The following is a 12,592-nucleotide window of genomic DNA, read 5'->3' on the forward strand; positions in this document are numbered from 1 at the left end:
GCCACTGCATTTCAACTGTCTTATCTTTTAATTTATTTTTCCAGTCCACTTTAGCCAGTTCTGCCCTCATGCCATTGTAATTGCCTTTGTTTAAGATCAGGGCACTGGTTTCAGATACAACTTTCTCACCCTCCAACTGAATTTGAAATTCAGCCATGTTATGATCACTCTTACCTAGAGGATCCTTTACTATGAGATCATTTATTAATTCTGTCTCATTACACAGTACCAGATCCAAGATAGCCTGCTCTCTGGTACTGTTCTAGGAAACCATCCTGGATACACTGTATGAAATCCGCCACAAGGCTACCATGGCCAATCTGATTTGTCCAATCAATATGGAGATTAAAATCACCCATGAGTATTACCATACCTTTTTTTACAGGCCTCCATTATTTGTTGATTTATACTCTGTCCAACAGTACTGCTACTATTCGGGGGCCTGTAGACTACCAGAGACTTTTTCCCCTTATTATTTTTTACCTCCACCCAAACCAATTCTACATCTTGATCTTCTGAGCCAATATCACTTCTCACCACTGCCCTGATCCCATCCTTTAGCAACAAAGCCACCCCACCTCCTTTTCCTTTCTGTCTATCCTTCCGAATTGTCAAATTCCCTGGAATATTCAGTTCCCAGCCCTGGTCACCTTGCAACCATGCCTCTGTAAAGGCGATCAGATCATGCCCATTTGTATCTATTTGTGCCATCAACTCATTTATCTTGTTATGAATGCTGCGTGCATTCAGATATAGAGCTTTTAACTTTGTCTTTTTACCATTTCTCCTTGTTTTGGCCCCATTTTCTGTTGCACTCTAATTTTTAAACATTCTGTCCCTTCCTGTCACACTCTGGTTATTATTTCCCCTGCTCTATTGTTTTCTCATTTCTCATTGACTTTTTAAATTCCTGCTCACCTGAACCCTCCACCCCGACTACTTAGTTTTGGCAGAAGGAACAGGAAGAGGCAAAATACACTTAATGGCACAGTTTTAAAGAGTGTGCAGGGACAGAGGGACCTGGGAGTTAATGTGCATAGGTCCCTGAAGGTGGCAGGACATATTGAGAGAGTGGTTAGCAAAGCATATGGGATCTTGGGTTTCATAAACAGAGGTACTGAGTACAAAAGTAGAGAAGTTATGCTGAACCTTTATAAAGCGCTGGTTAGGCTACACTTGGAGTACTGCGTCCAGTTCTGGTCACCACACTTTAGGAAGGATGTGAAGGCACTTGAGAGGGTGCAGAGGAGATTTACCAGAATGGTTCCGGGATGGGGGATCTTAGCTACAAGGACAGGTTGGAGAAGCTGGATTTGTTCTCATTAGAGCAAAGGAGGTTGAGGGGTGATTTGATAGAGGTGCAAAAGATTATGACGGGTTTGGATAGGCTAGACGGGGAAAGGCTGTTCCCACTAGTTGATGGTACAAAGACTCGGGTACACAGATTTAAGGTTTTGGGCAAGAGATACAGGGGGGATTGTGAGGAAAAGCTTTTTTACACAGCGAGTGGCGAGGACCTGGAACTCGCTGCTGACGGAAGTGGTGGAAGCGGAGACACTCGATGTTTTCAGGGGAGAATGGATAGGCACTTGAGGGAAATAAACTTGCAGGGCTACGGGGATAGAGCGGGGGAATGGGACTGACTGGGTTGCTCTACAGAGAGCCGGCACGGACTCGATGGGCCGAATGGCCTCCTTCGGTGCCGTTATGAAAATATGACTCTATGAAATAATGTCACTTAAAATTCATTTTTCTGATGCTTCTATGCCTCATCATGGCACTTGCAGCAATGCAATACTCCCTCAGTACTAGATCACACACACTAAATAAGGTCAACACTAGACTGTATAATAAAAGTCTCGTCCTGTCCAGAGAGCAGTGGTACCAACCTACCTGGTCTGCGTATCTGCTAGTGGGTCCATCTGGAATAAGAATTCCCTCCTCATTTTTAACAAACCCACTGTGTGACCAGTAGGACAGATCAAATGTAAAGATTTTCACGTCGTTCCGATTTCTGGGATCCCAAATTGTGATGCTGTTTAAAGCCATGGAGATAATGCAACAGCTTCCTGCATCCTTCTCTGTCTGTTAGAATTAATAACAAAACAAAGATATGTGGGGTTACACTGTATTAAAAAAATCGTTAATCAAATATAAGTTGATGTAGAAGTATTCGCAACAATGCGTGAGGAACATCCAGGTCAACTTTAGGTTGAGGAGATTAAAGATTATTCTCTATATCCAGCTGATGGAAGGTAAGGTTAGATATCTCATAATGTCACCAGTGGAGACCCAATGTGCCATAAACTAAGGAGAGACTAGCATAAGTAATAACTATTGGCAGGCTTTGTGGCAGTAGAGAACATCACAGAACATGCTGTGTACAGGAGCCCAAAAGACAGACAGAGTGAGAAAACAAAGTACATTAAAATAGCAATGCTGAAGAAAATTAATAGCATACTCATTAGATCAGGACGTCCCAAAGCGCTTTACATAGGAACATAGAAGATAGGAGCAGGAGTAGGCCATTCGGCCCCTCGAGCCTGCTCCGCCATTCAATGAGATCATGGCTGATCATCCAAATTCAGTACCGTGTCCCTGCCTTCTCCCCATATCCCTTGATCCCTTTAGCCTTAAGAAATATATCCAACTCCTTCTTGAATATATTTAATGAACTGGCCTCCACTGCCCTCTGTGGCAGAGAATTCCACAGGTTCACCACTCTCTGGGTGAAGAAATTCCTCCTCATCTCAATCCTAAATGGCTTACCCCTTATCCTTAGACTATGACCCCTGGTTCTGGACTCCCCGGCCATCAGGAGTGTGATGGAATACTCTCCACTTGCCTGGATGAGTGCAGCTCCAACAACACTCAAGAAGCTCGACACCATTCAGGATAAAGCAGCCCGCTTGATTGGCACTCCATCCACCACCTTCAACATTCACTCCCTCCACCACCGGCGCACTGTGGCTGCAGTGTGTACCATCTACAAGATGCACTGCAGCAACTCGCCAAAGCTCCTTCAACAGCACCTTCCAAACCCGCAACCTCTACCACTTAGAAGGACAAGGGCAGCAGACGCATGGGAACATCACCACCTACAAGTTCCCCTCCAAGCCACACACTATCCTGACTTGGACCTGTATCGCTGTTCCTTCACTGTCGCTGGGCCAAAATCCTGGAACTCCCTTCCTAACAGCATTGTGGGTGTACCTACACCATATGGACTGCAGCGGTTCAAGAAGGCGGCTCACCACCATCTTCTCAAGGGCAATTAGGGATGGGCACTAAATGCAGGCCTAGCCAGTGACGCCCACATCCCATCAATGAATAAAAATTTTTTTTAAATCAGGAACATCCTTCCTGCATCTAGTCTGTCCAGGCCTGACAGAATTTTATAGGTTTCGATGAGGTCCCCTCTCAATCTTCTAAACTCCAGTGAGTATAAGCCCAATTTACACAATCTCTCCTCATACGTCATTCCTGCCATCCCAGGTATCAGCCTGGTGAATGTTCATGGCAAGAACATCCTTCCTCAGATAAGGCGACCAAAACTGCACACAATACTCAAGGTGCGATCTCACCAAGGCCCTGTACAACTGCAGCAAGACATCCTTGTTCCGGTACTCGAATCCTCTCGCTACGAAGGCCAACATACCATTTGCCTTCTTAACCGCCTGCTGCACCTGCATGCTTACCTTCAGCGACTGGTGCACAAGGACACCCAGGTCTCTTTGCACTTCCCCTTCTCCCAATCTATTGCCGTTCAAATAATAATCTGCCTTCCTGTTTTTGCCACCAATGTGGATAACCTCACATTTATCCACATTATAGTGCATTTGCCATGTTTCTGCCCAATCACCCAACCTGTCCAAATCGTACTGGAGTTTCATGACATCCTCCTCACAGCATACCCTCCCACCCAGCTTTGTGTCGTCAGCAAATTTGGAGATACTACATCCAAGTCCCTTGTCCAGATCATTAATATATATTTACAGCCAATGAGGTACTTTTGAAATGTAGTCACTGTTGTAATGTAGGAAACGTGGCAGGCAATTTGCACACAGCAAGCTCCCACAAACAGCAATGTGATAATGGCCAAATAATCTGTTTTAGTGATGTTGGTTGATGGACACCGGGGAGAACTCCCCTGCTCTTCTTCGAAATAGTACAGTGGGATCTTTTATGTCCACCTGAGAGAGCAGGTGGGGCCTCGGTTTAACGTCTCATCTGTATTACCAATGCACGGGATTACATCAGTCAATTAATCGGGTGAAAATGGCAACCAGCTTAACTTCTTTCTTCATGTTCCTCAGCTGCCGTTTCTCACCCGATGAAGACACCTTTACATTTTTCTCTGTTCGCTAATGTTGGAGAAAAGGTTGGCTGGAGTGTAAAGTGGCTGATGAACCAGCTGTGGAGTTTAAAGCTCATATCAGGTTGAACAGATGGTCATTAATGAAACACTAGTTTCCAAAAAATGTTATTGCAGTTGTAATTTAAAGGTGGCATTTTATAATATTTTAATGTTGACCAAGAATTTTTCTTTCATAAATCAATGCTTAGGATTGGCAATAACAACAGAAAATGCTGGAAAAACTCAGCAGGCCAGGCAACATCCGTGGAGAGAGAAATAGAGTCAACGCTTCGGGTCGAAACCCTTCATCGGGACTGGTGCTGCTGAAGAGAGAGGTCGAGAGTGTTCATGTGGCGCCGCATGACATTGAGCGTGGATCTCAAGATGCGGCGAGAGCGGTAGTTCGAGGAACGATGAATATCTTGGAGATATTTGTAATCCTGGGTGGATCCGAAACACGAAGGGTGGAACTTTAGTTGGAATCCACGTGGAATAAGTCGGAACCGGAGACAGTTGCTGAGGAAAATGATGTGGCTGTGGAAACCGAGTCTTGGCAGATACCTGATCAAACACGAGAAGGGAAACTGAAAGCAATGAAGATGAACAAGGTTGAAGAGCCAAACGGAGATCCCGTCGAAGAGAAGAGCAGAACTTCTTCAAGGTAGGCATTCCTAGAAGAGGTGTGGCAGTGAACCAAACACTAGTACGATAGCAAAATACTGCGGATGCTGGAAATCCGAAATAACAGAAAATGCTGGAAAAACTCAGCAGGCCAGGCAACATCCGTGGAGAGAGAAACAGAGTCAACGCTTCGGGTCGAAACCCTTCGTCAGGACTGGCAGTTACTTTGAACAAGGTAAAGCTGCTGCTCACTAAATGGACTGGTTCCTGACGAATAGACAGACCCTCGTATCAAATATATATCGTCCTGGGGACCATGGACCAGCTAACAAGGATATGGTCAGTCTATCAGTGAAAGCGTTAAGCTTGTAAGCAACAAAGATTTCAGCTGCGTGTCATCCTGAAATCCCTGCTTTTGTTGGGTGGCTGGACTATGCTTTGAAAATGTTTCCAGGCGGGGTTAGCTCTTGGGTTGGATAGTGATGCCAAGCTCCTCTTGGGTGCAACTGGGTCAAAGATGATTTTGGATGTCCTTGAGAGGTACCCTGGTAGAGATCTTGGCGCCAACTCCAGATGAAGTAATCTGGCATTAGCAACTAGAAAAATTTGGTTTTAGATCTAGGTTAAACGGGGGATGAAAACTTGTGCGCTCGATACACTTAAAGTCATTAGTCATGAGCATGAGTGATGCGCGCATTCATGTGGTTGCTGTATTGGCCACTTCGGACATGTCTCAGCGATCTCTCCATCAGGCAAGTGTGAAGGTTCCTCTCAAAGATCTGGCCTTTCTTTTGCCACATGGAATACCAACTTCTTACTTGGTGATAAGAAGTCCAATGTTTCATTCCTCATGAATGGATTTGTGTCCTTGCCTTCCAGAAAATATGTTGACTTAGTCAATAGATAACGCCTAAGGTTCTATAGTTACCAAGTAGCTGAAGGGCTTATGGACTCAAACAGGACTAAGGTTTTGATCACTAACCAGAACCTACTTGGGCTGTGCTCTATTAAGTTTTTGAGAGCAAAGATACTCTTTTAAGAGGTTTAGACCGTGGCATGTGGGATCAGTGTATTTTCTGCACGATGCCGAGTGCCAGAGAAGTCTCACGATTGTGGATACATCTCTCGTTGACTGCCCAACGCTCTTTATGGGTCATCGTCAGGCCTGGCTATTCAAAGGTGGTACAATTCCCACCAGTGGTGATGCTCTCTGCCACCTTTCCAAGGTTCACCAATTATGTGGCACTGGCATGGTTCAGAACGGGGCAGCAATTACTCACGGAGTTGTGAATAGCTTGGCATGTATAACGTTTTCCAATTAAGTTGTTTGATGTTACAAGAAAACTTTGGACCACCTTCAGTTACCACCCTTATCAAGCAGCTAACTGTCTTGGGCCTTGCGAAAAGGGCCACTGCTGAGTCAGAGTGGCTATTGGCCCCTGTATTACAAATAATCAGGCGATGGTGCTCGGCCACAAAAAGGATATTGTTGACCACCGTGCTGATTGGCTACATCATCTGCCTCCAATTGTGCTCTATGATCTCCTCGCCTCTGCAGCCAAAGTCATAAACACACCAACCTTCTAGATACTCATCTGCTAAGCAAGATCTTTTCAAGGTAACAGCAAAAGGAAGGATAGCTGTTAGGTGCAAGCAGAAGAACTTCAAAGCAGTACTAGGAGCCTCTTCAGTGCAGTCAAGTGCTACTGCAAAGGTAGAATATGATCCAGCATGTCTTGAGTCCAGTAGGATCATTGGACAGATCCAGCAGGATCTGTAAAGGTGCACAACTACACAAAAGCCCATCCTAAATAGTTTTTCTGATGGCTAAAACCCTGTTGTCATTCATGGTCAACAGTCTCCTCTGGGCTAGTGCCAATGACTGACGCTCTTCAATAAACCCGTTAAGGACATCCTTGGTGTCTGGAGAGAGCACTATACTAAGTTGATGCCTGGCCCAACAGACCGCAGCAAGGACTCGTTTACATAGAGGTTGAAAAAATTGGTATTGTGTGCTGCTTAAATAAACCTTAAACAAACTAGTCAGCTGTGGGGGGGGGGGGGGCGCGGAGCAGAAGGAATGGACTGCACATTCCATCACCTAACTAACAGTAGGCTGACGGGCATGGATGTTGAGTTCCCAAAAAGTTGGTAGGGGGTGGGGAATGACAAATCCCATGGCAAACCCTCAAGCTGCCCTGAGTCTGGTGAATAGGGTTCTGTCTGAGAGGTGTGTGCTCGTGGTGTTTCAGCATGCAACTGTGCATAAGAAAGAGGATCAGCGTGAAACCAAAAACCACCCTGGAATCTTGTGCAAGTCAATGTTTCTAAGATGGTTCTTCTGGGCTGTTGCGAATCGGATGCTTTGGAGGCCCGCAGAGCAATCGGCAAGGACAGGCTGGATTTTATTCTTGAGGAATGTGTAGGGCACTCCATAGGACAGCCTAGACAATGAGTGTCAGTGACCTATTTAACCATGGAGATCATCACAACCAAGCCCCACCTTGTCCCCACCTGAGGTCCACATAACATGCACTTTCCAGCGGTGGTAACATGTCAGAGAGACAATATCTTGATAGAGTTACAGCCATGGTAGCAGTTTTGCCTCTGAGTCAGAAGGTTGTGGGTTCAAGTCCCACTCCAGGGACTTGAGCACAAAATCCAGGCTAACACACCAGTGCAGTACTGAGGGAGTGCTGCACTGCCAGAGGCGCTGTCTTTTGGATGAGACATTAAACCAGCTCTCTCAGCTGGATGTAAAAAAATCCCATGGCACTATTTCAAAGAAGAGCAGGGGGGTGGGGGTTACCTTTATCCCTCAACCAACATCACTAAAACAGATTATCTGATCATTATCACATTGCTGTTTGTGGGAGCTTGCTGTGCACCAATTGGCTGCCACGTTTCCTACATTGCAACAGTGACTACACTTTAAAAGTACTTCACTGGCTGCAAAGCGCTTTGGGACATCCTGAGGTCATGAAAGGCGCTATGTAAATGCAAGTCTTTTTTCTCTTTCCCTAATTTAGAAAAAATACATTATCTACAGTGGTTCACGCAATAGCACAAAGTGAATTACTGATTTAGTTGAGGGTTACAGGACAAGAAACGACAAGGGAATTGGGACAATCATATTCAAGGAGAAATAACTTAAATAGCATGGGGCCTTTAACTGGACCAATACAAGAGCTAATGTGCATGGGATTACATCAGCCACTTCGTCGGGGGAAAACATCAAATTATTATTTCTTTATGTTGTTCAGTTCATTTCTCACCCGATGAACTGATCTCATCTGACCGTGTGCATTTAAACTCTAATGTTGGTTCTTTATTACAGTACATTCAACAACGACTTGCATTTATATAGCGCCTTTAAGGCAATATAACGTCCCAAGGCGCTTCACAGGAGCGTCATCATAGAATAGACTCATAGAATGGTTACAGCACGGAAGGAGACCATTCGGCACGTCGAGTCCGTGCCAGCTCTCTGTAAGTCTTCAGCTAGTCCCACATCCCCGCCCTTTCCTTGTAGCCCAGCAATTTTTTTTCCTTCAAGTACGTATCCAATTCCCCTTTGAAAGCCACGATTGAATCTGCCTCCACCACCCTTTCAAGCAGTGCATTCCAGATCTTAACCACTCGCTGAGTAAAAAGGATTTTCCTCATGTCGCCTTTGGTTCTTCTGCCAATCACCTTAAATCTGTGTCCTCTGGTTCTCGGCCCTTCCGCCAATGGGAACAGTTTCTCTCTATCCAGACCCCTCATGATTTTGAACACCTCTATCAAATCTCCTCTCAACCTTCGCTGCTCTAAGAAGAACAGCCCCAGCTTCACCAGTCTATCATCGTGACTGAAGTCCCTCATCCCTGGAACCATTCTTGCAAGTCTTTTCTACACCCTCTCTAAGGCCTTCACATCCTTCCTAAAGTGCGGTGCCCAGAATTGGACACAATACTCCAGTTGAGGCCGAAGCTGTGTTTTATAAAGGTTCATCATAACTTCCTTGCTTTTGTACTCTATGCCTTCAGGTGCAAAGAGAGGTTATGAGAATAGAATGGCAGCTAACATAAAAGGTAATCCAAAAGTCTTCTATAGGCATATAAATAGTAAACGGGTAGCAAGAGGCGGGATGGGGCCAATTAGGGACCAAAAAGGAGACCTACGCATGGAGGCAGAGAGTATGGCTGAGGTGCTAAATGAGTATTTTGCATCTGTCTTCACTAAGGAAGAAGATGCTGCCATAGACATAGTGAAGGAGGAGGTAGTCAAGATACTGGGTGGGATAAAAATTGATAAAGAGGTACTAGAAAGGCTGGCTGTACTTAAAGTAGATAAGTCACCAGGACCAGATGAGATGCATCCTAGGATGCTGAGGGAAGTGAAGGAAGAAATCGCAGAGGTACTGGCCATAATCTTCCAATCCTCCTTAGAAATGGGGGTGGTGCCAAAGGACTGGAAAATTGCAAATGTTATACCCTTGTTCAAGAAAGGGTGTAAAGATAAACCCAGCAACTACAGGCTAGTCAGTTTAACCTCGGTAGTGGGGAAGCTTTTAGAAACAATAATCAGGGACAAAATTATCACTTGGACAAGTGTGGATTAATTAAGGAAAGCCAGCATGGATTTGCTAAAGGCAAATCGTAGTTAACCAACTTGATCAAGTTTTTTGATGAGGTAACAGAGAGGATTGATGAGGGCAATGCGGTTGACGTGGTGTACATGGATTTCCAAAAGGCGTTCGACAAAGTGAAAAAGACTTACATTTATATAGCGCCTTTCACGACCTCCGGATGTCTCAAAGCACTTTACAGCCAATGAAGTACTTTTAAAGTGTAGTCACTGTTGTAGTATGTGAAACGCGGCAGCCAATTTGCGCATAGCAAGCTCCCACAAACAGCAATGTGATAATGACCAGATAATCTGTTTTTTAGTGATGTTGATTGAGGAATAAATATTGGCCAGGACACCGAGGATAACTCCCCTGTTCTTCTTCGAAATAGTGCCATGGGATCTTTTACGTCCACCTCAGAGAGCAGATGGAGCCTCGGTTTAACGTCTCATCCAAAAGACGGCACCTCCGACAGTGCAACATGTCAAGTGCCACATAATATGCTTGCCAGCAAAGTTGAAGCCCATGGAATAAAAGGGATAGTGGCTGCATGGATACGAAATTGGCTAAGTGACAAGAAACAGAGTTGTTTTTCGGACTGGTGGAAGGTATACAGTGGTGTTCCCCGGGGGTCGGTTCTAGGACTGCTGCTTTTCTTGATATATATTAATGACTTGGATGTGGGTGTACAAGGCACAATTTCAAAATTTGCATATGACACAAAACTTGGAAGTATAATGAACAGCGAGGAGGTTAGTGATAGACTTCAAGAGGACATAGACAGGCTGGTGGAATGGGTGGACACGTGGCAGATGAAATTTAATGCAGAAAAATGCAAAGTGGCACATTTTGGTGGAAATAATGAAAAATATAAACTAAAGAGTTCAATCCCTAAAGAGGGTGCATGAACAGAGAGACCTGAGGGTATATCTGCACAAATCGTTGAAGGTGGCAGGGCAGGTTGAGAAAGCAGTTAAAAAAGTTTACAGGATCTTGGGCTTCATGAATACAGGTATAGAGTACAAAAGTGTGGAAATTATGATGAACCTGTATAAAACATTGGTTCAGCCTCAACTGGAGTATTGTGTCCAATCCTGGGCGCCACACTTTAGGAAGGATGTAGGGAGAGAGGGTGCAGAAAAGATTTACGAGAATGATTCCAGGGATGAGTAACTTCAGTTACATGGATAGACTGGAAAAGCTGGGGTTGTTCTCTTTAGAGCAAGAAGATTGAGAGGAGATTTGATAGAAGTGTTCAAAATCATGAGGGGTCTGGACAGAGTAGATAGAGAGAAACTGTTGGCAGAGGGGTCGAGAACCGAAGGACACAGATTTAAGGTGATTGGCAGAAGAACCAAAGGCGACATAAGAAAAAACATTTTTACGCAGCGAGTGGTTAGGATCTGGAATGTACTGCCTGAAAGGGCAGTGGAGGCAGATTCAATCACGGCTTTCAAAAGGGAGTTGGACAAGTACCTGAAGGAAAAACATTTGCAGGGCTACGGGGAAAGGGCGGGGGAGTGGGACTAGCGAAGTGCTCTTGCAGAGAGCCGGCATGGGCTCGATGGGCTGAATGGCCTTTATGCTGTAACCATTCTATGGTTCTAAGATTCTTGATCAGCCATGATCTCATTGAATGGCAGAGCAGGCTCGAGGGGCCGAATGGCCTACTCCTGCTCCTATCTTCTATGTTTCGATGTTTCTATGAAGCCCAGGATCCCTAATGCTTTTTTAACCACTTTCTCAACCTGCCCTGCCACCTTCAAAGATTTGTGCACATATACCTCCAGGTCTCTCTGTTCCTGCACCCTCTTTAGAATTGTACCCTTTAGTTTATATTGCCTTTCCTCATTCTTCCTACCAAAGCCACATTGGGAGGTATTAGGGCAGCTTGGTCAAAGAGGTAGGTTTTAAGGAGCATGTTAAAGGAGGAGAGACAGAGGTAGAGAGACAGAGAGGTTTAGGGAGGGAAGTCCAGAGCTTAGGGCCCAGGCAGCTGAAAGTATGGCCCCCAATGGTGGAGCGATGAAAATCAGCGATGCGCAAGAGGCCAGAATTAGAGGAGCGCAGAGACCTCGGAGGGTTGGAGGGCTGGAGGAGGTTGCAGAGATAGGGAGGGCCGAGGCCATGGAGGGATTTGAAAACAAGGACCTACTTTAAACTCTGCCGGAAAATACCTACAGCAATAAAATGCACAACTACTAGGCACCCAGCCTTAGTTTAATCGCTGCCGATGTGTACAGCTTCTTGTATTAATTACTGTTCCCTTAATCACTTGAAATATTTAAGGAGTATCTGTAGCTCTCACTCACCTGATTAAAGGCTCGAACACGGACTGCCACTTTCACACTGTCTGCACTCGACATATTTCATCCTTCCTTGCTGGGGAAAACAAAAGAAAGCTTGCTGAATTAATAATTATTGGGCCTGGCGTTAATTTCAGCACTGAATGCAGGTCGTCGCTTTTTTAACTTGAAAGCTGCTCACCTGGTTCTCCTTCTACATTACTTTCCCCTCTGTGAGCCGCGCTGTTATGGGTGGCTGTGCACAAAGGGAAGAGTATCTGGAGGCCAGGCTGGTAGCAAATGCATGGGGGAAGGGAAGAGTTAGCACAACACCTGTTGCCCAGCCAACACTCAGAAAACGAAGTATCTCCCGAGACGTTGTCTACACTGAAACCTACCCCTCCTCGTAGGTCACCGTGCTTGAATGGCATGCATCTGTTCAGGGTAAGGGTCAAGGGTCGGGGGGGGGCGAAGAGAAAATGTAAATCGGAAATTTGGGTTTTTTGAGGCATGTTACTGAATTTAACAAAGCATTTTGAAATGGGTAAAGCACACAATGAAATGGTAAACTTGAAACCGATCTATCACAGAAGGAAAAAGTAGACAGCATCGCTGGTGACTGAATAGGATCCCGAAGCTAGTTTAGAGCCAACTTATACATTTTAATACGATGAGAAATAAATTGTAATTGAAAAACAATCTTACTCCCGACTTAGTCCG

The 12,592-nt window shown here is 45.1% G+C and overlaps 1 protein-coding gene across 1 annotated transcript in view; it reads right to left on the reverse strand.

The window, feature by feature from the left end:
- The window catches only part of kif28 (kinesin family member 28), a 79,951-nt gene extending 67,680 nt beyond the window's left edge, over window positions 1–12,271 (reverse strand). Inside the window, exons 1-3 of the mRNA XM_085979803.1 lie at window positions 12,075–12,271; window positions 11,900–11,969; window positions 1,894–2,085 (exon numbers count right to left, since the gene is read on the reverse strand). Coding sequence (XP_085835929.1) covers window positions 1,894–2,085; window positions 11,900–11,953 — 246 coding nt within the window. The 5' untranslated portion in view covers window positions 11,954–11,969; window positions 12,075–12,271. The remainder of the gene's footprint in view (window positions 1–1,893; window positions 2,086–11,899; window positions 11,970–12,074) is intronic.
- Between the last annotated feature and the right edge of the window lie 321 nt (window positions 12,272–12,592).

Source organism: Somniosus microcephalus, chromosome 3 (genome assembly GCF_052327205.1).
Source record: "Somniosus microcephalus isolate GS21.2 chromosome 3, FLI_Smic_1.0, whole genome shotgun sequence".
NCBI classification, from domain to species: domain Eukaryota; kingdom Metazoa; phylum Chordata; class Chondrichthyes; order Squaliformes; family Somniosidae; genus Somniosus; species Somniosus microcephalus.